Source organism: Lasiodiplodia theobromae (genome assembly GCF_012971845.1).
Source record: "Lasiodiplodia theobromae strain AM2As chromosome Unknown scaffold_19, whole genome shotgun sequence".
In the NCBI taxonomy this organism is placed as follows: Eukaryota; Fungi; Ascomycota; class Dothideomycetes; order Botryosphaeriales; family Botryosphaeriaceae; genus Lasiodiplodia; species Lasiodiplodia theobromae.
The window spans coordinates 80,792-108,117 of NW_023336398.1; the positions used below are offsets into that span (position 1 = coordinate 80,792).

Sequence of the window (27,326 nt, forward strand, 5' to 3'; positions counted from 1 at the left end):
GCTTGGATGTCGGAATGCGTGGAGAGTAGTTGTCGAAGATTGGTGAGTGGCGTCGACTTAGGATTGGCCCAGCGAGATCTTTGACTATCTGGTGATATAGGCGCTCTGTATGTTGACCAGACTTTTGTGTCGGAAGTCTAGTATTCGGTGATTAGATAGATTCAACCAACTGACCAGGGCCGTCCGGTATTTCTCACCTTATATTGAGTAGACGAATGTAGTAGCAGCAAATAAAAGAATTAGAGTAGCGCGAACCTCTTCGAAAGCGTATATTACCCGGTCACAGTGTCTTCTTCCGGTGAGTAATGATCATTAAACGTCTCGATTAGAAGAAAAGGGGAGTAGACGATGGAGGGAAGAAAGACGTAGGCAAATGCGCTCTTCTTCAATCCACCAAAGATCAAGTCTGGTACGGCCCAGCCACCGCCAGCACACAAAGGCTGGGCGGGGCCGCATGATATTGCGGGTGGCAAGCAATCTCCTACCCATATGCACTACAGCCCGCCAAAGTGGATGTACCACCTTCTGCCTGACGAAATGGGATATTGTATAGGTTCCGTGGCACCAGCACCATTCCCGCCCCAGCATCACTGCCGCAAGTCTAGACCGATCAGGAGCCGTCAAAACACCAATTACTTCTTCGTTCCTAACGATGAGAAAGGACGTCATTCAATATCAGGTCATGCAAACTACTCAGCAAGAGATGGGAATGAAGTGATAGAACGCCTCGGCATGACCGTGAATTGAGAATATATTTTGTCAATGGGCGCTTGTTTTCCCCTACCACTCACCCACCAATCGGGACATGATAGAGCGCCACATCCATCGAACCCATCTTAACCAGCATCCCGCTAATGCAGGTGTTCTCCTCGCTACCGCTCTTTTATCGTCCAATCAGCACTACGCTGCTTGTAGCATGCGAACTAATAATCCGCGCGGCTCACAAAGGAAAACCAAAAATAAACAAGTTAGGTGATGAATGGAAGTCATGCGGATTTGCTCCCTTGGATTATCAGTATTGCATTCTTATCGAAAATGGAGGATTGTCATGAACCAAATAAGAGATATGCACATACCTTCCGTGCCGCAGCAATCCCCTGCAGTGGCAAAAGAGATTCTCTTCCGTCGGACACGATTTGGAGAAGGCACGATCTCGATTTATCTAGCAATCTGGCCTATCGAACTTTCGTAGGGAAGGGGAGAGGAGAATGAAGTAGAAATAAGAAAAGAAAAAGCACTGACGAGAATACGCCTCATTCCTCATCAGCGTCAATACCAGAATGCGACAGAGACGCCTCCGCATTGAACACCTATGTTCTCGCAAACACCTTTCTGCATTTCTACCATCTTCAGTTACTCCAAGTGTTTTTTTGCATGTACCTTGTCTGCCGCGGCTTCGATCGAAAGACAGAATTGCTAGCTTCTCGTGCCAATCTTCTTCTTGTAGACACAGCACCAAAATAACACCCATAATCTAATCCCATTCTATTGGGAGAATCATGCTGGATAATATTTTTACTCCTATATGCCTATTGACAGGTAACGAAAGCAAGTGTAATATAAGATGTGGAAGAGAAACACAGAACTGTACACCCGTAGCGAAGTAGAACGAAAGGAAAAAGCACGAGGGAAAAAGAAGAGGAAGTAACGGGTATAGCTCTGGCGCTGCAAGCCAGGTGAGGAAGAAAGCAATGCCCTTGACCGTCCATAGAATGTCAATGGGAGTGGAGAAGGAGGCAAAATGAAGAAAAGAAAGAAAAAAATGTAGCCTTAAGCACCGCATACTTCCAACAGTCTTCCAGAAACAAACAAACCCGCTAATGGCGCCGATCTCAGAACTCCAAGGAAACGTCCCGTCGACTAAGGAGAACGATGGAAGGGAGGGATGAGCGTGCAGCGGGTGATCTGCAACTACGCGAATCCTACCATCGAAGCGAAAGCCACGCCAGCCACCACCTTCATCAACCCAGCTCCTCTCAGCAACATCCCAGCCCCGCCATCGTTCCTGTTCTGCCAATCGCTGAACACCGTCTGGTTCGCCGTGTCCGATGGATCCTCTGAGAAAAAGAACGTCCTGGCCGTCACATTGCCGTTGGGACCTTGGTTGTCTGGTGGGATTATCTGGTCCGGGATCTCGCAGACAGTGTTGTTCTCGACTTTGGACTGATCCGGGCAGCGGAGATAATAGTCCTTCCGGCGCTGCGCGTCGCTCGAGTTGAAGTAGGCCTTCACGTACGATACCGTCATGGTGGCGTCCTGCTCGGGCGGGCCGGCTGACCACAGCGGGTCGCCGTTGGACCAGTGGTTGAGCACAAGGTGGCCAGGACTGTTGGGCAGCTCAATCGTCATGTCCTTCAGCCACGTGCCGTCGGCGTAGAACGAGACACGGTCGGGCAACCAGTCGAAGCGGTACTCGTGGAACGCCATGTCCGGCCGGAAAGGCAGCGGGTAGACGTCGTAGTTGGGCGTGTGCGACGCATCGTACCCCGCGGCGGCCGACTGGGGCGATTGAAGGACGAGGTTGACCATGTTGGACGAAGCATTGAGCTGTTTCGACAGGAACTCGATATCAATTTCCTGCGTGTCGTTTCGGAACTGCCGAGCCTGTCAGTGCCCAAACCATCCAGAAGGAGAAGCGTATGTACCCAGAAGAAAGCGCCGCATGTTCCAGGAACTCCGGCCATCTTCATTGCGACCCGAAAGCTTCCGTACAGCATGTCTGTCCGCGCCGCCACGACCTCCCCAATCGGCACCATGTCGTCGACCACCTGCGAGCGCACCACCAGTTGCAGCCCGGCGTCGCTGTCGTTGACCGCTGTGCCAGCCCAGTCCCACGAATTCTTCAGCGGATTCGCCATTACATTCTCCAGCGTCGCCATCTTGCCGTACGCTCCCCGCGCTGCCGCCTTCGTGACGTTGTACACCTGCGGAACCCAGCCGATGTTGGTGAAGTCATCGATGTGCAGGAAATCCGTCTCCATCAAGTCCGTCCAGACCATGTGCTCGGCGTCCGTGGTCTTGTTGACAGAATAGCCGCACTCGCATCTTGCCGTGACTGTGAGATTGCTTGCGTATCAGCAGTCATAATACCCGTATGGCGCTACAAGCAAGGATCCTCACCAAGAGAGGGGAGGAGAAAAAGTAGGGAGAGTAAAGCCGTTGGCGATAGAACGCGGCCCGCCATGTTCGAATGGTGAAAAGTCTGAAGTGACGAGTTGAGCTGAATGTAAGTCGGGCGTTGCGCGGATAAGTCCTGCTGAGCGATGTCCTTTTGTTAGGTGGAAAGACGGGGCATGGGAAGGCGAGGAAAGCGCTGTGTTGCCCTCGTGGTGATGCTCAGCAGACACGGGGAGCGACCCTGTGATGACACCGCGATTTCCCTACACGGCAGCAGCGATTGGCGACGCAATGGGAAGTGGCCGGAACCGGCAATAAGCCAGCAGGGAAACAAAGGAAGCTGAAAAGAGCAGAGCAGGATCACCAACGCGTAAACATCATGATTGGGCTTGTCGATCCTCTTACACACAACTGCAGAAACGCGGGGAAAAGGAGTGAATGCAAGCCCGGCAGGGCGGTGGGCCACATGTTGAGATAAGGTGAGCATTTGGAGGTTGAGTTGCACAGCATAGTCGCGGAGGTGGTAGCCGGTGACGCGCATGATGGCACCGGGCGAATTAGACGAGCTGTCACCTGCTAGCGACGGCAAGGGTGACCGTGGTCGCACTTACCGGTTCCACATGGTTGGCTCCAGGTGTGGCGTCTGGGGTCCCGCCCGTGGTGGTGATCAAACTCACGAGAAAGAAGTTCTTTGTAGAGCCAAGCCGTTGACCGCCGGAATCATAGCCAAGCACTGCAATGGCACGGCAGCGCTGATAGGTTGTTGCGCGTCATTTCTGCCGGGTCCACTCGCGGAGTCGTACAAGATCCACCACGAGCCAAGACTTGCGCAATATCGAGCAGCGTTCTGGTGACACATCGCCCCCGATGCCTCGCAACTCGGAACGACTCAACACCTTGCGCCAAGCTGCCGAATCATGATACATCGTTCGCGTGGTCCAGCACGTTTTCCATTCGAAGAAGTTATTATTCTTGACCTCTCTCAATTTCATTATCGACCTAAAGTAAAAGGCTCGAGATTACGGTCGCTGCTGGCTTGTATTATCGTACTTGGCAAAGCTGACGCTTCAACGGCGACTGGCTGTTCCTTAGACAGAGTGTGATTCAGCGCCCTCCTCCCCTGCACATCCTCTAACAGGCGACTAACATCCAGATACGCACGTCAAATCTCCCCGTGTCCCCCGACAACCCTTCATACATACCATCCCCTTCGTTATGCCGTGGATGAAAAGATGTCATCGCCAGAAAGCTGAAATGGCAAAAATGCGATGTAGAACGCCATCGAAATAGGGTGGGCAATAAGTATATCAGACACCTGACAAACGCCGCCCAGAAAACAGCCCTTCCGTAAACACGTAGATTCCCGCGAGCGACGGGCGACCAGCCAACCATCGCGTCCGTAGCCATGCGCAGCAAGAAAAATGCTTCAAGGGGTATCATCATAGGAATCCGGACTCAGATAGAAGTCTGCTGGCCTTGTCAGTTTATGATCAACTGGGTTCTGCGCTGCTGCCAGGCTGACCTTGCGATCTTCTCATCCTCACGCTCTCGAGGCTCGACCGCCAAACTCATGTCATACATCTCGTGTACGTCACCCGCTGATTGCATGTTGGTCAAGATGTAGTCTTGTAGCTCCGGCACAGGCTGCAGTGGGTATGGCACATTCTGGTACTGCTGGATGTCCCGGATGACCTCTGCCGTCTTCGCGCGCTTGGCAAAGTTGATGAGGTTGGTCTTCTTGATAAGAGACGGGATACCGTCTTCGATGAAAGTTAAATCGGTGAGATAGACACCTGAGACCACGTTAGAAACTAAACTCCTAAAGACAGACGTGAAGGATCCGTACCGAAGAATGGAATGCATGGCGGGTTGGCCTTGTGCAAAGTATCTCTGTACTCGGCAAAGTTCTTTGTGCTTCCCATGAGCTTGCGCATGTTCTCCAGAGTAGTCATTGTCCTGGCGTTGACGGCACCCCACGTCCTGCTGAGACGGTGGATCGGTGCGGTACCGAGCGCAGAGATGATCGACGTAAGCGTCGAGAAATTGTTCAGCGTGCGGCATTTCTGTCATCGTTAGCATCTTGTCCAAAACGATGGGTCTATCCAAATACTTACATCGGCCACAGAGACAAAATGCTTGATGACCACCACACGTCGCTTGACGTCTGATTGCGTGAGAATCATTTGCGCAACCCAGTTGGTGAGTTGGTTGGAGTGCAGAATCAGAGCCTTGACGTTCATGGCAGGATCTGCTTCACCTGGCGCCAGCTTCTTCTGCCAAGTCTTGTTCAGACACTCTGTAGGCTTGATCTTGCCGTACAGCCTCGACTCAATAATCGTGAGCTGGCGAGCAAACTCAGTGGCATCGATGTCGAGGAACTTGAGCTTCTTCATGTGCTTCGGCAGAATGGGCTGAGGCGTCGACGTGTTCAAAGTGAGGACGAGACGCTTCGTTGGCGCGTCCTGGCCTCTGGCGCGCTGTTCGACGGCTGTCATTAGAGGAGTAGCTCCAGGGGTGTTTGTGGTTGCGATGTGGTCCTTGGCAAAGGCGTACACCCGCTGAATGAGAGCTTGCGCCTCGTCGTCGCTGCCCTCCATCCAGTAGTTGTCGAACCAACTCTTGAGGATGTTGACGACACGGAAGCGGATGGGCTTCTGTTTCTTGTCCACCCAAAGTTGGTAGTCCTCCCTAGACAGGCCAGCGGGCGGTTGGATGCTCCAGCGCTTGACCAACATGTCGAATAGCTCGCTAGCAGTGGTGAAGGAGCGGTAGGTGAGAAGGAACGTGTTGTTGAAAGGCGAATCGAGCCTGTCGTGGCGGGTGAGCTGCTCGACGAGACCGGCAAGCGTGCCACCCTTGAGCTGCGCTGGGGTGGTCTTGAGATCGTACGAGATCTCGCCTTCGTGGTCCAGTTGGAGGAACTCGGGGATCTCTTCTGGAACCGCCTGAGGCAAAACAGGTGCAGGCACTTCTCCGAAGAACTTCTTGAGTTTGGAGTTGTTTCCTCCGCTGTGCATTTCGAGAGGATCGTCCCCAAGAGGGGACCTGTTGAACTGGGTCGACGGCTTTCGCTGGTAAGTGTTGTACAGATCCATGTCAGTGTGGCGCTTGCTATCGATGGAGGACGGGCTGTCCTCAATGGGCATGAGATCGGAGAGCAGCTGGAGAGCAAAGTACAGCTTCGAAGTGTTTGACTCAAGATCCCGCGAAACAGTGCGGACTCGGTTCAAGCGTTCCTCCAACGAATCTCCACGGTTGTCTGCCCATTCATCACCTAGGGGTGCAGATACTGCTTGACAAGTGATAATGAGCTCCGAGATCATGTCGTAAACCTTTTGCTTTGCCACGCTGAAGTCTGCAATCTGAGGGTTTTGGAATGTCGAGCCAATTGGCGCAAGATTGATCGACTCAACTGTCGCAATCCAGGGACGGTAAATCTCGAGGACCTTTGTTGCGGCTTTGCAGACGCGCTCTCCCGCTTTTTGGTGAACAGCTTCGGTGATGATCTTTTCTTCGACGACCAAACGTTCTTCCAGCTTTCTGATACTCGCGACGATGAGTCTCTTGAGGTCCTCTAGCCTTTCGACAAGTTTGTCGTCCAGTCGCGTGCTCGGTTCGTCGAAGTCGTCCTGGTCGATGAAAGACATTGGGTTCATCGGGTCGCTGTTGCTGAGACCATTATTCTGCCAGTTTCCTCCGTTGTAGCTATTCACGACGAAACCAGGGATCAAACGGGGAATGTCTTCACCGCGCTGTTGGCGGGCTACTTCAACAAACCCGTAAACTCCATTCAGTACGCCGTCTGCTTCTTTCAAACACTTGGAGTAAGAGTCCGCTGGAGGCCAATCGGCCGCTGCAATATGCGAGGAGAGCACAAGCTTGGAGAACCTGGACATGGTTTCCCGGAAATGGGGATAGAGCGCCTTGTTAGTGGAGATGATTGACGGATTGCCGGAGTGGTTATCTGTAGTTCCCGAGCCTGCAGCGAGCAGCAATCGCAGGTGGTCCGAGATGTCCTCCGCTCTCTTCACAAACTCTGAACGATCACCATTGTTGATGGCTTGTCGATACCGTTCCACGGACCTGCGCATGTCTTCGACCATTCGATTCCATGTCAGAGGAACAGCCTGAGCGTCGTCAAAGAATTGTCGGGAAACGGCGGACGTGAGAGGCGCTCCAATTGAGTTATTCGCGTACGAAGACATGGTGGAGCCTAAAGGCGGGCCAAGTCCCGAGAAGGCTGTGTTATTCGCGTGTTCGTGAAGGTCGGATCGAGAACGCGTCAATCCGGAGGCATTGCTCATGGAGTCCATAGATGTGGCGGGAGAAATTCCGTTGGAAGCCAAGGACCGTCGTCTCTGCTAGTAAACTAATTAGCAACAAGGTTGCACATGTGCAACTACACTAGGACTTACCAGAGAGCTGTGGGATCCACCCATGCCGGAGGGTCCCTCCACATCCGACGCAGAGTTCTCGTCGTCTGTGTCGCCATTGTACATATGCCAGCCGCCCGCCATAAGCTCGGGGGGTGGTCGACTGCTCTCGGGCATGTTGACGTTGGTGCGGTCTCTTGGACCATTTTCCGACAACGATGAGGGCGTTTCAAGCGGAAGTTCCATGGTGCTTACGCCAGTGAGTGTGTTGAAGTAGAACAGCCTCCCATCGGGCGTGGCCTGAGGAATCCAGAATGCAGCCTCCTCCTCCTTATCCGTGTCCGTGCCCTCCAACGGCAGCTGTGTCTGCCCACCATCATCGTCGGTATCTGAAGCCTCCGAGTAGCTGCCCAAGTCCTGCGACCCGTCCAAAGTACCAGCATCTCCTTCGTCGGCACTGCTCTCAGCATCGTGGGTTTCGTCCTTGGGCGGTGAGACAACGGCGCAGTAGTTGCTGGGGAACCAGCCTCGAACCCCGTTGATAACGCCGTCCCACCAACCACTCTCGAGTTGCGTGATGACCTGTATTATATCCCCCTGACGGAAGCTCAAGCTAGTGCGGTCGTCGGCATCGTAGTCGTACAGGGCGCGTACGTACAGGCCCCCTGGCGGGGCCAACGTGCCCGAGTATCCGTTCATGGTGATTTGAGCCAGCGCGGCGCTGGCGGTCGCAGTGGTCGCGGTGGTCGCGGCGCTCTCGCAGCAGCTCCGACAGCCTGTCCCTGATGCCCCTCTCTCGTCCTAGCAGTCGGACCGAGCCGGAGAGCCGCGACGGGGGTGTCGGCGAGCTTCCAAGTTCGCGCGGTGGTGAGCGTGTCGGGGGCAGCGACAGGCGGCTGTCAGCGCGTTGAGTGGGAGTCAAAGGCCAGCTGGGCCAAGCGAAACAGCACCTCCGGGGGCGTCCAGAGCATGGGCTCGCGGGGGGTCGGGCGTCTAGCGGCACCTCATGAGCGCGCGGCGTCCGCTCACGGTGCAATGGGGCGCTCGTGGGAACAAGGCAAGAGGTGCAGCAGCAGGGCAGGGCGTCGTCGCAGTCGTCTCGCGGGGGTCGCCGAGCGGTGGGAGGCGCGGGTGGTGCTGGTGGTGTTGCGGCCGCTTCATTCAGGGTTCTCGCCCGACGAGGCCAGATCACGTGCTTGACGCGGGCCCTGCGCTGGAGATCGCAGCGAAAAATGCCGCTCAAGCCTCTGCTCTCCACTTCTTTATAAAGGCAATGCGCGCCCCAACGGCCCACGCCCAGTGCGCCTTTCTTATTGGCATTGGCGCTGCATATCTGCCTCCGCTCTCTGCATAACTGCCTGCCCAAGCGCCCCGAAGCGTCGCCAATGTCACCTGTCCAAAGCGGCGGACAAAGCAACGGCGCGCCGACTCGTCAATGGCCGTGCCGAGTCAGGCCTCGCCTGCCGTCCGCCTGTTGCCTGAGGGCTGCTGCTCCCGCAACGCTTCCCAAACTTAATCCGACGCGCACCGCTGCCAAAATGGCCTGATTGCTGCTGCATACCGCGGATCAGCGCCTCTCCCCCCGTCCAACACGTGGACTAAGCTTGCGGAGAAATTTAGGGCATGGAGATCGCTCCCCAGTGCCCGTTATCGTGGGAAATCTGCCACCCCACTGCCGATTTGTCATAGGAGCCTGACAGCTATTGACGCAACCACGCCGGCCACACTGTCTGCTAAAGGCCGCCCACGCCAGGCGTCTTGTCGCCCGCGGTAGACACGGCTGGTTCGGCAACATGTGGCGGCACGGACGGGAAGTTGGCCTTCGAACTTGGCAATAGGCTTTCCTTCGGCATCAGTATGCAGCCTTGCGCAGCAGCAAGCAAGCTGTTCATGCAGCCCTATGGCTCGTCAGTGTAGGGAGAACGTCGAACCAGGATCTTGCACATCATCCCGCTAGATGATTTTCTCGAAGGCACCTTCCGCTGCAGCCACGCCGGCTGAGGAAGCCCAGGCACATCATATGCCGAATGCACATTCATTGACGTGCCGATCCGATACGCGATTCCTCAAAGTTATTCAAGTTCACTTCGCTTGTGAACCGTAGTCGCGGTTGCGAAAGGGATCAAGACCCTGATACATCATCGATCGCTGCTGCTGGTCCAGGAATCGAGCAGGTCATGGATGACGCAATAATAACAGTCTGTTAGACTGCTTAACCTTGCTCTCTGGGCCGGATATCCAATGAATGGCAATGTTTCGTGGGAAAAGCCCTCATGAGCGGCGGGACCGGTGCCGCCTCACGGCAGATGCCCTGTTGCTATTACTAAACCAATCCAGCCGCAGTCGGTCTTCTGCGGCGTGCCTTGAGCGCATGGTGACCTATCATGTTACTTCTGTATCATGCTTGCTCAGTGAGCAAACTCAGAGATAGAGAGGTCAGGGTACCGTTCTCCGGTGATGTATCCGTTCCAGGGGCAGACGCGCTCTTGGATGCCCAAGATCAACAAGATATGATGTTTACTGCAATTCGCGCAAAATCAACGATTCCTGGCGCAACACGAAGATCAATCAGACGATGCCGCTTCTAGAAGCAATGGGCGCGGATCTGTAGGGTGGCCATGTAACAAGCAGTCCCTTCCATCGTTCGTGCCGATGGCCCCTTGGCGTGCCTGGAGGGAAGTTCCCGGTCGCAACGCCCCAATGTATGTTAGCAAGATGAAAGAGGGGCTGCATTCCTGAAGGCGGATCCAACTTCGATTTAGGATCTTAAGAGGACACAAATATGCTCCGTGGCAGCGAGGGTCAGCGCGAGATCTCAGCAACTCACCAGACCTGAAGGATGGAAGCCGCGCCAGATGTTCTAGAAAAAAGAGGGGCAGAATGTGGAGATCGGCGGAGGGCGCCATCAGCAGCAGCTAATGCATGGATTAGCGCTGAATCGTAGAGTTTCGCGTGGAAGCGGGACATGAAACCATCTTGACATAGTGGCTTGGGTTGTCGGACGATTCAGCCCAGGTACGCGGCTCGGAACCACCACTTGTCCCAAGATTGGTTGCTGAATGGCGATCAATCGGCCACGAAAAGTGGACGGAAGGAAAAGGGGCACAACCTTGCCAGAGTCATTTGATGAAGGGCCAGAACCCATGCCGGTCACAACGGAAATGAAGGTCCTCAGCCCTTCCCGGATTGGGAGGCAAAGTTGCTTATGAGCATCCAACTAAGTTATGCAACAGAAACCCCGTGGCTCTGCCGCCTTCGAGAGAACATACGAGACGTTCTAGCGTGGGGTTGTGCGTCCGTAGGGCGACACCCGCAATGATAACGTATCATGGGTATCATGGAGGGGCTGATTTTCATCTGATATGAAATTTGCGAAACGCGAAAAAGCGGGCTTGCTGCAAATCCCGGCGAGGCAGGTGGTCGCGCAGAGCCAATGCGACACGAGCGAAGACCTCTCCAAGACGCGTCCAAGGTGTTGCTCTTGGTGGAAACGGTCGACACACCGAAAATAAGGAGGTTGGGGGGGCATGTCCGTGCAGGACAGTCCAGCAGTCCAGCCGTGCCAACCCACCCTTCCCGACGCCGCGGGGCACGGCATGGCATGGATGGCAGCGCCTCCTCTGCGCCTCGCGAGGGGCAGCAACGCGTCGCTGGATCAGGGCGGGATGTTCCCAACACGCTCAATGACGATGTTCCGCGGGTAGGTTGACTGGCAGACCCCATTGGGGCGCGGCGCCCCGCCATGCAGCTGCGGGACGCAGCTCGTTGGTTGTCGAGACGATCTCTTTGCGACAGGCCAATTTCCAGATGAAGCTGATGCGCCGGCTCGCGGGGAAAGAGGATCTGTAGGCTAGCCGATGCGCTACGCCGTAGTCGCACAAGACCGGGCCAGGAACGGGCAGGAGAATTGAGAAGGGTGCAGATCGGCCCCGAAAGCCAACGAGGAGAGCAAATTCCACACTGGTGTTACGACTGACCTGGCCTTGCGGGAAGCGGTGGCTTCGCAAATTGCTGTTTCACCGGCCGCCGTGCCACCCCTCGGCGCGCCCGCGACCGCCGAGACGCGCCTTTCAGCTGTGATCCAGGCAAAGGGAAAAAATAGCAAAAAAATCTCGCCGTGAAGCCGTAGACTATTCAGACGGTCCGGATCGTGGTGCAGCGGCTTCATGCACAGGTGGCATCCGCGCACGCGAGCGGTGTGAGGTGGCTCCCGGGCGGTGCATAAGGCCGCTGCGCTGTCGTCGCAGGATGGACGTCTCGTCTCTCGAAATTCTAATGGGCGCGCTCCGGACGTATACCGCCTTTTCTTCTGCGATAACCTGAGGCACGCCAGAAAGCGCGAAACGTCCGTGGCACGTGCAGGCGGCGGGGGAGAGCTGGTCGGCCTACGAGTGACGTTGGGCGGCCTTGCTTCTGACGGCCGGTCTGGCACGAAGTGGAGCGTCCGGAAGAGAGGCTGTTGTCAACGTCAGCGAGCACAGCGTGGGCGCGGCCCCGGTCGGCCTCGTGTTGTTGATGGATTGGACGAGGCGCGCCGGCGTTCAGCGATAAAAAGCAAAACGTAGCAGGTCGCTAGAGGCGACTCGTCCGCGGCGCTGTGGCGCGGCGCGAGAGCGAGCGAGGGGGGCAGGAGGCGTGATGACTGTTGATCGCGCGGAACAAGGGAGCATGGGGACGGGCAGGCATGCGGCGACCTGACGAGCAAACGGCCGCCCTGCCGCCAGGCCGCAGCGACGGCGAGGCCCCGGGTTGGTGCGGGAGTACGTGGTCGTGCCTGTCGCCGCCGCATCGTTTAGCGAAGCGCTGAGCGGGGGCGCGACGACGCGATGCGACTCCCGGCCGGGTCACGGGGCCCCCGCGGCCCCTCGGCGCCCGCAACAGGACGCATCGCGACCGCACAGCGCCCGCAGCTGGTGTTGAAACGGCTGATCCGGCAGTGTGCGAGCGAGCGAGCGAGCGCATGGCTCACACGGCGCTGGACGACGCATCGCACCGTTGTCCGGCAGCGCTAGCCAAGGGCCGCGGTATGTGTGGGGCGGGCGTGCATGGTCGTAAATTACGGACAGTGAGGCTGCGAGTGGCTGGTGTATTTCCCAGGAGCGCACATGCCCCCTCCTCCCAGCAGCCGGGACCCGCCAACGCCGCCAAAACCTCCTCACGCTCGTCTCTTCTACGCTCAACCCCTCCTTCCCACCCACCTGCCCGCCCATCGCGGTCCGCCAGCGCCGTCATTGCGTCGTGCCCCTCGCGACCCAGCAACCCACTATCGAGCCGGCGACGCCACCGTCCGGCAGCCCTCCCCACAGACGAGAGACGGCCAGCTCGTCTCTGTCGCTCCCACCTCGCCGTTCCATGATCCTGCACATACGGAATGCTCATCGTCGACAATACCTTCACGCTTTAAACCCCTCGCGCCAGTCGCCGAGCCGACGCTCGATCATCCCCGCCGCCACCCGTAGCTGAAGACACGACGCGCTGTCTCGATGCCAGCCGCCGCCATGACCCTGCTCGCGTCCGGCTCGCCTTCAACAGGCGGCCGCAAGCCCGCTGCCGCGCCCGAAAAGAAATACAAGTGCCAGTTCTGCAATCGCGCATTCAGCAGGAGCGAGCACCGCAGTCGACACGAGAGATCGCGTAAGTATTTTGCGCCCGCACACAACAGCCGAGCGGCCAGGTCGATCGCCCCGCTGACACCTCATCCTCGCAGACACGAAAGAACGCCCATTCAAATGCCTCAAGTGCCGAAGCACATTCGTCCGTCGCGACCTACTACTGCGACACGACCGCACCGTCCACGCGAAGGACGGTGGCGTGCCCCTCCACAGCGAGGTCAAGCGCCGCGCCGCCCCCAAGGCCAGCGACATTCCCGTTGCTGGGCCCTCGAAGCCCTCGATCGGACTCGACACTGCGACTCTCGAACAGATTGAAGCGAGCAGCGATGGCATGGTGGACATCGAGACAGCTGCCATGCTGGTCACCGACTTCCATCACAAGGCGATGGCCAGCCAGGAGCCCGAGTCCGCGATCGATGCACCAGAAACGGTCATATCGCCTCACGGCCCCGCGCTCCTCGAGCCTTCGGTCGGCTACCCCTCCGGTCCCGTGTCGCTCCCTCAGATGCCCATGTGGGATTCAATGCTGCCTCATCCGGTCGAGGGGGGCAAGTCGCACTCGGTCACCTCGAGTATGTCGGGCTCGCAGGACTCGCATATGACCTTCAACAGCGTCGGCGCGCAAGGGCACCCGAACCAGTTGGCGCCCATCATGGAGCGTCAACCTTCGTCCAACGATGGGCTGGCCCCCTCCTTCCCTTCTCTGCAGAGCTCCCTCCAGGGATCCGGGCTCGCCACTCCCGGTGCCTTGTCGCCCTACCCGTTGATGGGTCCCGTGTCCCCCGTGGACTACCGCCGCTCGCCCGGTCCTAGCCAAGCGCTGACGATGGCGAAGGCCCCTCAACTCGAGTCCGAAGAGGCTTGCAGCAAGATTCTCGAGAACATCAAGCATTGCGATAGCGAAGGCATCCTGCTCGACACCTTCCAATTGCCGAGTGTGGCCCTCCTGAACCGGTACTTGTCGACGTACTTCAACCTGTTCCACCACCACCTGCCGTTCCTGCATCCTGCATCGTACGATCCGACCGAAATATCCGCGCCGCTTCTTTTGGCCGTTCTTTCGATCGGTGCCCTGTACACTTTTGATCAGGACCAGGCGTACATGTTGCACATTGGTGCGAAGGTGCTCGTCAATCAGTTCTTGCAGAACAAGGAGAACTTCAGCTCCCGGAAGTGTCCTCTATGGCTCATGCAATCGACCCTTCTCAACATGATCTTCGCCTCGTGGAGTGGTGACCCCAAGGGTCTGGAGTGGGCTTGTTCGATCAAGAGTCTGCTTGCCAACATGGTTGCCGGCAACCGTTACGAGCTGAAGCTCCGCACCGAAGCTCGCAATGGCGCTCACCCAACGCATGAGGAGTGGATTGAGGACGAGCAATGCCGGCGTACTTACTATGCCGTCTATATCTTCTTCGGTCTCCTCACCATGACGTACAACCATACGCCTGCCATCAGTTTCAACGAGTTCGACACTCTAGAACTGCCCTCTTCGGAGACGCTTTGGAACATGGATCCGTCGGACGATGAGTCCTGGCGCGACAACTTGGCTGCCTCGAACATTATCACGTTCCGCCAGGCGCACGACAACCTCTTCCAGGGAGAAACAGCTCGCTACAGCGCATTCGCGACCCGTGTCATGATCAACGCGCTCTTCCTGGAGGTCTGGTACCACAAGCGCAGCCCCGAGGCTCTCCAAGACGTGGTCACTGAGTACAAGCTTCGTCTTGCTCTCGAGACTTGGGAGAAGTCTCTGGAAATCTGCGAGCCCGAGACTGTGGTTGTCAAGTTGAGTGCGCCGCACAAGGGCCATCCGCTCATTTTCAATGCTATGGCCATGTACCGCAACACGCGCGCACGTCTGTTGGTCGACCTGAAGTCGGTTCAGGAGGCGCTCCGCTACCACGACTCGTACGAGGTTGCAGCTTCCATGACCAATGCCCGCGATAAGGTGAAGCGTTCTCAGGAGATGATCAAGGTCATCCAGGAGTGCTTCGACTGTATCGAGGTCGCCGCTGTGCAAGGCATTCGCTGGGTTGCTCGGACTTCGGCAACCAACTGGAGCATTGAGCATCCGCTTTGCGGCATGGACCTGATGGTCATCCTCACGCTTTGGCTCTATCGCCTGGAACATGACGAGGAGCCGGCCACTGAGGATGAACTTGCCATGTACAACAAGCTCAGGAATCTGTTCGATGATGATTCCGTGGATGTTTACGGCTCCAAGTTGAGCTCGACCGTGGCTCGTCTCTGGGGCAGCATGATTGACGAAGTTGTCGTCTGGGGGTAAGTTGAATCACTCTTCCGTTTTGGTTCGCACATATACTAACTTGGTGGCAGCATCACCAAACTCATGGGCGAAGCGTTCAAGCTCCACTCTCAAGCCCTCGTTGGCTACGAGGATGCCATGTCCTCCCGCTCGGGTTCTCCTACTCCCTCGATACCCACTCAGCCTGTTCAGGTTCTTGAGATGCAAACGGCGTATTAGGGGGTTTGCTTTTCTCTAATGATTTTCATGACACTTTTTTCTCGTCTACTCAGTCTGGCTTTTGCGTTTCCCTTCTACCCCTAGATTGGCCTCACAATTATTTTTTCTCACGTCAACTCCTCTCTACTTTCCGGTAATGGGCATGGTTGAGAGCTTGTTTGTTTTCCGCTGTTAATGGTTTCATGGCTTTTTCCTTATTGTTGCATTCTGGTTCTGCATCTTGTGGAGCGTCTTACCTTGTCCATTTTTTTCCGTCTCCAAGATACCGTGGTTAATTTGTTTCAAAACTGGGGGACTCCGGCGAACACTGGTTGGGTTGGGCTGGCTTGGCTTAGGTGTGGGCTTGTCTGTACACCTTCGAGCGCAGGCTCATCGTTTCCTATCTCTTTCCTCTCTTTCTGATACCTCTCGTCACGTTTCATGGCAGGCGGCACATTTTGCTGGCTGGCCCCACGTATGTGTTGTGCTTCTTTCCCCCGGTTTTGTTTGGATTTACGCATGTCTACGGCACCGCTCTATAATACCACCCTCATCGTTTCTTGTTTTCCGGTGTCATTCTTTCGTTTGCCAATATACCATGTTCAATGCTCTGCTGTTTTGCTATTGATTGTTTCATTTTTGAGTGTCGTTTGCTGCTCGCAGTCTGTTGCATCGCTCTGGGAATGGGCGTCCGCGACGGGATGGTGACAGAGGTAGATGCTTGTCAACTTCTTTCCTGTATCATTATGTGGTAAAATTGCGTTTGCTCTCGCCCAAAACTGCGTTCGTACATGACAAAGCTGTGACACGCTTGTGATTCTGAGATTGGGGGAAGAATATGCGCGTTGCTCATGGTGATACAACAGATATTGGCTATGCTCACGCCATTTCGGGCAGCAGCAACACCCGGCGCCACTGAGGCTCTTGACGTCAGGTACTGCGTCGGATGCAGCAGACAGGGCTTTGCTCAGCCGTGGTTCCCCTAGCCGTCGGCGCCGGTTCCTGCAGGAGGTTTTGGTACGGTACAACGGCAGATATGCCGCATCCCTGGTTTTGCGAACGCTGACAGGAGCGGCGTGGGACCCGCCACCATATTCTTGCGTTCTACCATACTACGCTGGCTTGGCATGCTCCACCAGAGGGTACGAATGAGGGGCACGTCGCAGCAGGTGATGCGCCATTATTAGACACGAGGCGGATGCCGGGGCGAGACCGAGCCGGGCAAGGCGCTGGCTGGGTGCAAAGCGGAAAGTGCCAAGCATGTTTGGCCCCTGCCTCGCGCGCAGTTCAGTCGATGCGGGCGCTCCACAGCAAACACCCACCGAGCCTCACCAACACCACCCTCGCCGATCGCTCCGCGGTTCGCACTGCCCGACCAGTCGCTGCAACATCGCTACGCCTCCATTCGTTCGCTACCCTCGCTGCCCTCGCTGCCACGAGCACCCGCGCGCTCACCGCTCGCTCCGGCCACCGCGTTAATCTCCCAACCTCGCCGCTGCCCTCTGCGTTGCGCCTGCCCGAATATCTCTACAACCCGCTATTGCCGTCGCCATGGGTTTCGGCGACTTCGATACGATATGCGAGAAGGCGCCTATCCCGCTCTGTTCGCTGGTTGGGCACTCGACCGTGTCGTCGAGCGGCACCGGAATCCAAGCCACATGTTATGCGCGGTCTATTGAGTTGGCGAACACCATGATCTTCGAGACTGCTGCAGATTTCATGCATATTCTGGCCCTCATTATGACCGTCATCATGATTGTCCATGTGCGCTCAAAGTTTACTGCTGTCGGTACGTATTGCGGAATGCCTGCCCAACAATTCCAATGTTGATGAATCCTGTAGGCCGCAAGGAAATCACGACCTTCTTCTACATCTTTCTGGTCCTGACTATTTTCTCTTTGCTGCTTGATGCGGGCGTTGTGCCTCCGGGCAGTGGCGCATTCCCATACTTTGCCGCTGCCCAGAACGGCCTGTCGTCTGCCCTGTGCACTTGCCTGCTGATTAATGGCTTCGTCGGCTTCCAGCTGTACGAGGATGGCACGACCCTCTCGGTGTGGCTGCTGCGCTTGTGTTCGGTTGGCATGTTCATCATCTCTGGCGCTGTGTCACTTTTGACGTTCAAGGGCTGGGCTGGCTTGGGCCCCGACAACACCATCGGCCTGTTCGTCGTGCTCTACCTCCTCAACGCCATTTTCCTCTTTGTTTACGTCGTACTTCAGCTTATGCTGGTCGTCAACACCCTTCAGGACCGCTGGCCTCTGGGACATATCATTTTTGGTGTGTTCTTCTTCGTCATCGGCCAGGTCATCTTGTATTTGCTCAACGACACCATCTGCGAGGGGGCTGCACACTATCTGGACGGACTATTTTTCGCTACCATCTGCAACCTTCTCGGCGTCATGATGGTTTACAAGGTACGTTCTTCTTGCAGCATCATCCAGCTCCTATCAGTACATCCTGCCATCGCGGACTCTAATAAACTCTACAGTACTGGGATTCCATCACCAAGGAGGACCTCGAGTTCAGTGTCGGCGTCAAAGCTCACACTTGGGAGGTCAAGGAGCTACTCCCCGAGGAGGACCGCAAGACCGGCTACTTCGAATCAGACTACGCCAGCGTGTACCAGCCCAACAACCGTTACTCGCATGCGGGCTACTAATTTTGAAGCGTGCCGCCTTTGCTTTCTTTCCTGCGGTGGATTTGCCACTTGCTCTCATGAGGTTCTGACGCGGTGCATGATTAGGCGTTTATGGTAGTGGCAAGATACCTTTGGTTTTCTATGAACAGGACTTTTTTTTCTTCCGCTCGGAATGCCATGGCTGGCATTGATTTCTACTTATTCTTCTCCGGACGGAAAATATCTGGCAAGCGCGATTTTGCGCAGGGTCCCGGGTCTAGACGTGGGGATATTTTCGTGCCTTTGCACGCTATCTATTTTTTTTTTTCGGAAAAGTGAGCCATTATACGGATCGAAGAAGGAGAAGGTTCGCCATATTTATTAATAGGTTTAGTTTTTCCTGATTCCCCTCTTCAGCGTAACCAGTACAAGTAACAAGAAGGCGCACATAAGCGTACCAGCACTCTTCGTCAGAGAGGTAGAGTTGCTCAATTCTTAATATCCATATCCTGTCTTCTCCTATATCCGTCAGGTTATTTATCGTTCCATTGACAAGATAGTCACGTTGTGAAGCGCGGTTTAGGAAGGTGTAGAAGGGGGATAAAAAGACCATGATCCCAGGGCAAGACCAGATCTGTGGAAGAACGATGGACTAATGTTTGTTTCACTGCAAGAACACATGAGATTACCACGAAAATACCTGTGAGCGTTCATTATGCAAGAACCAAGTGGAGTTCTCGATAAGTATTTGCTTTTTTTTGAGGGGGCTCAAGGCATGATAGGCCTTTACCTATTGCCACACCTGCACAGTGGCGCAAAGCTGACTGAGAATAGGCGTTTTCACAACCAATGATTCCCTCACATGTTATTCACTGATCAGGCGGGGTTGGCAAGATTCAGTGTAGGAAGGCCTTCCGGATTCTGACTCTTGACCTGCTCTCCCAGGTTTAGGCCTTCGTCCAACTCCTTCGAGGTTTCCTGCACCCAGTCCCACCGGACATGAGCGACCCTTTTTCGGTGACGGGGAGTGCCGTTGGAGTGGTATCCATCGGGATCGCCATCTGCAAAAGATTACTCTCCTTCTACCAAGACTGGAGGTCGTACGAATCAGACCTTGATCAGGCAGCAGCAAGAGCTCATGAATTCATGGGCGCTCTTCAGTCCCTCCGTCTAACACTGCAAGATCTCTCTGATCCGAGCCCGAACGCGCTGTCCGAAGCGAATAGCAGCGTCAACCTATGCGAGAATGCCATTCAGGACCTCGAAGCTTACATCGCATCATGCCGTCTCGCACAAGGTTCCAAACCACAATCCACAAAGCTCCCAGAGTTGGCACAGCGCTTACGCTATCCCTTCAAGAAGAGAAAGCTTGGGGAGTTGAAGGACACGGCAAATCACCTTCAGCGCAACCTAACGACTCTTCTGCACATTTTGCTTCTGTGAGTTCGCACTTTTGGATTTCACAGAACAATGCAATAAACTAACTTCTCTTGTAGAGAAATTCACGTTCAGGATGGCAAATCAACATCTCACGACCTGTGCGACATTCGAGCGGCCCTTGAGAGAATCAGCCAAAATGCCCAAGACAGCAGTATTGATCTCTCACGCACACTCCTGAACATCGCTGCTGGGGTAGAAACAATACCACGGATCGAAAGATCCATACTGGGCGAGACCCAGCAGATAGCCGAACAGCAGACACAGTTTCGGCAGGAAATGCTCCAGCTTTTGTCGAAACCGAGTTTTCTGGAGGCTAAATGTGATGAGGCAGTTGCGCGGAATACAAGGGGACGCGAACAGACCAACTCTGAACTCGAGATACACGATAGATCCGGTCGTTCTCGCCGTCGAGCAAAGATTTGTACGTGTGGCGACGGGACGATGTTGACCGGAATAAAAGTGAGTATCGGGCCTTTGAGCGCTTTCTACAACTCCTCTCTTCCGCACCGGCGATCATGTCCGCAATGGTCCTACCTCGAGCGAACAGATAACATCGGCTTTGCGGTTTCGGATCGGCACCTTCGAGCCGCCATACAGGTTGGAATGTCAGTCAGCTACGGTGCTGGTGCATTATCTATCAGCCCTCTGCTTCTCCAACGTGGGTTGAGACGGAGTGACTCTCCGGCTTTCAGGGTTATCTCCAATATCAGGGGCTTCTATCCCGAACCAGCCGGCATCGGCATCGGATGGATGCCTGTGTCAAAACGTGACCAAATCAAGTTTGATAAGCATCTTGATCGCGGCTACCGTGATCTGCAGCGGATATTCAACAGCGGAGAGGCGCGACCTGAAGAATTAGATGAGCATGGAAACTCCTTACTCCACGTAAGTTTTCCCGAAGCAAGCAAGTATATAGCCAACATGATCCAGAAAACATTTTCAATCATCGATTTCTCCGGGAATACGAGCGACACTTCGGTGATCGAGCATGCGCTGGCTCAATTTTTCACGAGGTTGTTGTCTTTGAGGGTTCCGGTGAATACTCTCGATGAGTCTGGAAGGTAGGGGGTATTTCGGAAGTATCAGGTCATTCATTTGCTGAATCTTGGTAGTACCGTTTTGTCAAGATACACCCAACTGCAAACCCTTCACAACCCCCAAATCATCGCCCATGTGAGAAACATGGAAGTATTTCTGGAAGCTGGTGGATATTTCGCCGGGCATCCCGAAGCTTGTATCAACCACCGGTATGCTCCGGAACATCTTCGATCAGCATTTCACGAAGGTATGCGAAACATACCGTTTTGGAACGCTCGATTCTGACGGAAGCAGACTTCGAATTCTCCCCAATAATTCAGGCCATCGTGTTACAGTCAGAGGATGATTTAGCTGAATGCCTTTCTAAAGACCCCAGCTTAGCGAACAAGGGGTTATTTGGAGGAAACAAGCCTCAAGATATGCCTCTATATGTAGCCGTCGACTGGGTACAAGGTTTGCGATTGCTCATGGGAGCCATCGCAGATGCGAGACCCGAACATCTGTCTGATGTGGTTGAATGCGCTCTGGGGCTCAAGAACGTGGAATCTTTGCGGGTTCTGCTAGAGGCTGGATGCGATTTCCCCACATCTTTGCATTCCGGCATTTCGTTGCAAGCTTATCGGGCCTGCATGGAGGCCTTGCGTTCCAGACGTATTCTCCTCCGACAAATGGCTTACGAATCCTTACCAGAGGAAACGATAAGAGAATTGCAGCTGGATGACACAGAGGTTGTGGATGGAAAAGCAGCGCAAGTTGGGGACGCATTGCAGTCTCTGGGAATTCAGGTCAATGAATCCATCCAGTCAACCTTCGAGCACAGCGAAGGGACCGTATACCACGACCCTTACTTGACAGTCGAAAGAGCTGAGGCAGCTTATCAGACTGGACTCAGAGATATCGACTGCCCCAATAGCAGAGGTGAAACCCCTGTCATGTGCGCTCGATACTTTGAGCTGCTAGTCTGGTTCGTCGAGAAAGGCGCAAGACTGTTCTATAACCCGAAGTGGAACGCGCCCTATGCTCTTTTCCATGCCCTCGATAGGATTTCCAAACTTGGGAAACTAAACGACATGGATATTCCTCCAAGCATCAGTTCATGCGCAATTGACAGTATCAAAGAAGGATTTCAGCGCCGAGACAGATGCAACTGTGCTTGCTCGCTATCAGGGTGCACCGCAATCAGCATAATATTGCGACATGCCCACGAAGCACCGGGGATTGGACCGCACCTACAGTTCTTGGAGAGAGTGGTCAGCAGACTGGCTCTATCCTTCGAGCATACTCAAGGCTCCCCACAGCCGGTTGCCGATATAATCCGAAGCTTGACTTTCACGCAGCTGGGATTATCTCACACTTGCTGTCAAGCAAAGCAGGAGCCACGAAGCTGCATTCTGGAAACCGTTGCACCGGAGGAGGCTCTAGAGATTCGAACAGAGGAAAGGGAGTTGATTGAGGAATTGGAGGTGCTTGTAGGTGAATTCGTTACTAAGTTCGATGAACATGGAGTCCCAATCTTCGATTTCATCAAAGGCTACTGGAGGGAACGTATGCATGAGTACTGGAGCGTCGATAACAAACCAGATGAAGACGAAGTGCGGGACGTCGTGGACCTGGGCATAGGTCTGGAGGAAGATGAGACCAGATGGCAGTATGCTGGGCCCATGGGGTGTGAATTTCTCTTGTCTCTATTTGGGATCTGAGTTTCGCTTTAATTCCGTATCCTTTTGCTGTTGTTCGAATGGTTCTTCAAGATGATATTTGGTTCGCTGCAGAGACAGAATCAAAGCTTACTCAGGCACTCTTGAATCCATACATCATTCGAAAGTGACAGTACATTCCATATTCTACTAGCCCATATTGATCGCCTTTTTCTACCTATCCTCAGGTAAGAACTTCGATGAAATAAAGTTGGGGGATTAAAAGCTCACAATTACAAGACTTAAAGAGCGTGCAACGCATCGCGACATGAAATTAAAAGGAAGAATAAGAGGAAATGGAGAAATCATAAATCAGTGTCTCCCAATTAGGGCAATTCTTTTTGGAGTAGATTTCGTCAACCCCGAAGCTTAGAACAAGCCAAGTGCGAACTGCAAGACAACGAATTAGCACCACATTCCCAAAAGCGCATGACTTTAAGAAGGGAAGACACTTACAGGCAGCAGTGCATGGCACCCAATCTGGTTCGCAACCGGCACAATGGCCGCAAAGTCTTCAATGCGCCAGCCGCGCGGCGCATAGCAAGCCAAATACACCATTCCCCCAGCCACGACGACGCAAAATGCATACATGTACTTGAAGTCACGCACAATCCTGTCCAGACCGGCACGGAAGCCGCTGTCGGTCAGCTCCTTGGCCGTCGTGGTCCACTCCATGCGGATGCCCAGGAAGTGGCACAGGATGGCTTTGGCGAGGTGGTACGAGATGCCGCCGAAGAAGAGCAGGAACATGGGTGTCCACTTGGCCGTCTCGAGCAGCGCGGCGAAGAAGGTGGCCTGGCCCAGGCGGTGCCGCAGCATGGCGTAGCCGAGCGGGCTGAGGACGTTGAAGACGAAGGCCATGCCGACAAAGATCTCCCACGACGTCAGGTAGAACTGGTCGACGTCGGCGCCGCTCCAGCCCACGAGCAGGTAGTTGGCCAGCGTGAGCGGGATCGCGGACGCGATGGCGTAGTATGTGCCAATGTAGGCGAGGATGGTCACCTTGGACGTGATCTTGATGTTGGAGCAGAGGAAGCGCCGGAAGAGTGGCGTGAGGGGCCCGTGGGTAGGCCAGCGGATGAGTGGGTGGAAGACGAGCTCGTTGCAGCCGTAAGCGTACTTTTCCCACCGCGCCAGCTCATCGTAAACGGTGAGCGAGACGCCCTCTTTGAAGCCCCCGGAGTGGTACGTGGCCAGGCGGACGAGGAAATTGTTCATCTGCAAGCGCAGCGAAACGTCGAAGTCTTCAGAGACGTGGCTGTCAGACCAGAACTTGGTCATCTGGTCCTCCTCATCGAACCAAGAGATGCTTTGAATGGCTTTCCAGCGGATGAAGGTGTTATGTCCAACGAAAGGAGCGCAGTCGCCGTTCCCAACGGCGAATTGGATGCTCGTGTAGATGAGGTTCGTGAAGTACGTGATGCCGTTTTCAAAGACATTGTTGACGACCTGGAGGATACCGGAAGCATGTTGCAGGAGCGCAACTTCAGGGGATTCGTGCATCTCAAGTGCTCCATAGAGCAAACAGTCTTCAGGAACGCGGGTGTCAGAGTCGATGATAAGAATGATCTCTCCGAGACGCACGTTCCCACCCGCCCATGTGCGGCCTTGATCCTTTTCGACGATAGCGTTGTGAGCCCTCTCGTACAGATCGGTCTCTTCTTCGATGGACAAATCTTCCTGAGTGCAGCATCGCTCCGCGCACATCGCATCCACCATCTGTTGGAGCTCGTCCTCAACGCGTAACGAGAAGTCCAGACAGTAGTTCATATTAGAGGCCTTCTTGAACTGGCCTTTACGAACGAAATGGATTTCGCCTTTGGATGTATCAGGGTTGTCGTTTTGCTTCGGCCGGGCGCACCAGCCGATGTCGTTGAGTTCGTAAAAGGCTTTGCGAGCCTCTTGCAGGTCTTCCTTGACAAGTCGCATGCCATCATCGTTGACATAGATAGATGCTGTGCCACCATGGTCTTCGTAGTGCTTGACTGCTTTCAATAAAGATTCGACGGTCGGAATAATGACACTGCAGTGGGTTAGCGGTCTTACTTTCTGCATGTAGCGGCGTATTTCGTACCCTTTTAGTCCCTCCTTGTAGACAGGCATTTGGATTGTTACATGGGGCAACTCGTAGTCGGCATGTCTTCCAAGCTTCGGTGCTTTGGCTATGCTCCGGAATTAGTGAGAGCTTCGGAAGCTTGCAGGTACCAAATACCGGAATAAAACATGCTATTTCCTTGAACGCCAGACAAGGGGCCGAAGAGCTGGAAGATCGATCCAGTGATGACGATCATGAAGAACTGAGATAAGCGAGCGTAAGTCACCCATGCATGCTGACGTGCGCCATATTGCTCACCAGTGAGAAGCTCGCAAAGAGCGGGACCGTCGCAAGCTTGATCGAACGTCAGTTGTTGACGAGCCCAGTGTGTTGCGGATCTTACCAGTGCAAAGCGCATGTAGTTTCCGTCGTATCGAACTTCGGACAAAAGCTTCGTGGATTAGCGACCATGGAGAAAGCACGGGAATGCGCAACATTCACCTACTTTTGCAACGCAGGCCATCTCGACGACCACGACAAGGATCATGGCTAGGCCAACGATCACTGCGTGAGTGAGGAGGAACGGTCTTTTGGGCACCTCCAGCCCATCCCGTTCAGGGTCAAAAAACTTGTCTCCTTGATCCTCGCGCTCGAGAGCAGTGTCAATGACCCTTCTCTTCTCATCGAGAAGACGTGGTGTACTGGCACCCGAGTCCACGATTGCCGCTGTAGGGAAATATGGCGGTTGCGGCTCATCAGGGTAGACGGAACTTCCTCTACTTGCGGCGATTTCACGAGGAGCGGCAGGCATCAGAGGTGCAGGCATCTGAGCTTCCCATACCTAAATATTGTTTAGTCTCAGGCATTGAACAGTTCAAGCGGGAAGCTTACCAAGCCGAACAAACGGGCCTCGATGTCTGTACCGTGGGTGACAATTCCGTGCACGGAGCTACTCCAAAGAAGGAGGAGACGCTCATTGCGACAGAGACACATGCAGGAGTCTCTATTGACTGCTACCCTCCCTGAACCGATATCTTTGACGGAATCTATGATTGGCAAGACTGCTGCTCTGCGCGAATCGAGGGAAATTTCGGTTTGAAGAGGCGGAGTCTGGTGGAGAATTTGGCCAACGATGTCAGATGACATGGTGAAGGCTACTGTGATACCAAGTACTTCGGCTGCCCTGACAACTTGCGGGCTGACGAACATGGGTTCAGCGGTGTAGCTACCATCGGGCCGCCGAAGAAGGATTCCGAGGCTTTCAGCGCTACCTTCGATGATGCCGAACTCATCCTCAGCCGGTTCTAGCCACTTTTGCTGGACACATTTCCTGTGCAAGTATTTCGCAGCCTGGCTTTCTTGTCAGTGACGGATTGTAGCCAGGGAGCGGAAAGCACTCACTGCTGCATGTCTGTCTTGGCCTCCTGAACGGCTTGATATGATGCTTGAGGTAGCCGTGCTTGGCCTCGCATCTAAAACGAGGGGTGGTGCACTGGGAGATGCTGCATCTGGAGCCGAAGAACGGCGTGGGAACTCGAAAGCAAAATCAGTGGGCTTCAGCGAAGCCATTGAAAGCGAGCGTAATAAAGAGTGTGCGAAAAGAGAGTGGGTTATTGACAGAACGCAAACGAAAGCAGAACTGAGCAAACGAGAAGGGCGACTCGGCGTGGGACAGTAGAAGCACAAGTAATGAATGGTTGGAATATAATACCACGCTCATGGTGGCGAAAGGGGCTCCCGTGCTCTACTCCGTAAATGACTAAGACCTGGACAATGTGGCGGTGGAATCCGAAAGTGGATTCGAAGATCATGGCGCTGGGAGTTCTGCATAAAGGTGTGTGAAGTAATTGACGGCAAAGACCTCTGACGGGGGATTTTCTCGAAAAGGCAAGGCTCCAGGGTTCAGCCCCAGGATCCTAGACGAGGATTTTGTGTCGCACAGGCTTGAGCACAGAAACTCAACCCACGTAGAGCAGTTACGCATGGTGATGCCATATGGCGAGCGGGGAGACAGGATGCTGTACAAGAGGCAAGCGTGCATCTGACGGGCAACGGCTTCCTCGTTCTCATCGTGCGAGCGTCAGTGCGATGCGTGTAATCGCTCGGCTGTGGTGAGGTCACCTCGGTAAACCAAAAAGAATGTCTGGTGAGATAGTTGACGAGGCGGCGCGGGTGAGAGCACTAGCGGATGCCGTAGGTTTGCGCTTGAAGCTCGGGCCGCAGTTGGCTTCCCGTCCCCGCCTGCATCACCTCCTCCCCTCACTCTCTCTCCGTCCATCATCCCGTGCGCCACTCCGCCTGTAGATCCAGGGATTCATCTTGACAGACGATTAAGTCTCGCCATACACGCAGGATCCTAGCCGTTCCCACCTATCGCACGCGTCTCGGTTCCGCCACGAACGCCTCCCTCGGGCTCTTTCCGAACTCAAAAAGCCGGGGATTCCCATCTTCCTTCTTCGCCTGAGTCTCTTCGGCAGCCTGTCCAGTCAAATGCTTGCAGATTCTCCTCCATTGCGCCGTGTGGCTTGTCTGCAGCCAACCGGATCGATAAACATGGGCTGGCAACCATGGCACGGTGATCAATCTTGCGACAGTCTCGGGTTTCTGCAGCGAGGCTAATCCGCCGACGCCTCTAGCTGGACGAAATCAGCGCCGTGGCGTCTGCTCTGTGTGCAAGGACCATCGGGGCTGCCCGTTTGAATGGACCGACGCAGCAACCCGTTCCACGACAGGACAGTAACACGCGCCACGGCGTTTGAACTTTAATCTTACCAATCCACTCCCGCGAAACCTATAGCTGCCTTTAATATCAGCACAAGACACTGGCCATGATCCAGACCAGCTGCTGCTCAACTCGTGTGAAAGCAATCGAGTGTTGGTATATGCCACGCCTAGCAATGCTTACCATCTCCGGGCTTTTTTTTTTTTTTTTG

At 54.7% G+C, this 27,326-nt stretch overlaps 5 protein-coding genes across 5 annotated transcripts; 2 read left to right on the top strand and 3 right to left on the bottom strand.

Moving 5' to 3' along the window:
* Positions 1 to 1,911: 1,911 nt before the first annotated feature.
* On the bottom strand, positions 1,912 to 3,739 carry LTHEOB_6515 (Glycoside hydrolase family 16; the record flags this gene model as incomplete). The annotated part of the gene is made up of 3 exons (XM_035515780.1): positions 1,912 to 2,595; positions 2,646 to 3,045; positions 3,729 to 3,739. The coding sequence occupies 3 exons, from the start codon at positions 3,737 to 3,739 to the stop codon at positions 1,912 to 1,914; spliced, it is 1,095 nt and encodes a 364-aa protein (XP_035372550.1).
* Positions 3,740 to 4,556: 817 nt separating this feature from the next.
* On the bottom strand, positions 4,557 to 8,189 carry LTHEOB_6516 (Ras-like guanine nucleotide exchange factor; the record flags this gene model as incomplete). The annotated part of the gene is made up of 5 exons (XM_035515781.1): positions 4,557 to 4,584; positions 4,640 to 4,910; positions 4,964 to 5,180; positions 5,232 to 7,478; positions 7,533 to 8,189. The coding sequence occupies 5 exons, from the start codon at positions 8,187 to 8,189 to the stop codon at positions 4,557 to 4,559; spliced, it is 3,420 nt and encodes a 1,139-aa protein (XP_035372551.1).
* Positions 8,190 to 12,988: 4,799 nt separating this feature from the next.
* Positions 12,989 to 15,587, top strand: LTHEOB_6517 (C2H2 domain containing protein; the record flags this gene model as incomplete). The annotated part of the gene is made up of 3 exons (XM_035515782.1): positions 12,989 to 13,124; positions 13,198 to 15,385; positions 15,440 to 15,587. 3 exons carry the CDS (start codon positions 12,989 to 12,991, stop codon positions 15,585 to 15,587), a joined length of 2,472 nt encoding a protein of 823 aa, XP_035372552.1.
* A 1,530-nt stretch (positions 15,588 to 17,117) lies between these two features.
* LTHEOB_6518 (Chitin biosynthesis protein) lies at positions 17,118 to 18,225 on the top strand (the record flags this gene model as incomplete). Its single annotated transcript, XM_035515783.1, has 3 exons — positions 17,118 to 17,355; positions 17,409 to 17,980; positions 18,055 to 18,225. The coding sequence occupies 3 exons, from the start codon at positions 17,118 to 17,120 to the stop codon at positions 18,223 to 18,225; spliced, it is 981 nt and encodes a 326-aa protein (XP_035372553.1).
* A 3,854-nt stretch (positions 18,226 to 22,079) lies between these two features.
* Positions 22,080 to 26,204, bottom strand: LTHEOB_6519 (Glycosyltransferase family 2; the record flags this gene model as incomplete). Its single annotated transcript, XM_035515784.1, has 9 exons — positions 22,080 to 22,283; positions 22,815 to 24,381; positions 24,433 to 24,520; positions 24,571 to 24,655; positions 24,712 to 24,747; positions 24,797 to 24,844; positions 24,899 to 25,234; positions 25,285 to 25,743; positions 26,160 to 26,204. 9 exons carry the CDS (start codon positions 26,202 to 26,204, stop codon positions 22,080 to 22,082), a joined length of 2,868 nt encoding a protein of 955 aa, XP_035372554.1.
* Between the last annotated feature and the right edge of the window lie 1,122 nt (positions 26,205 to 27,326).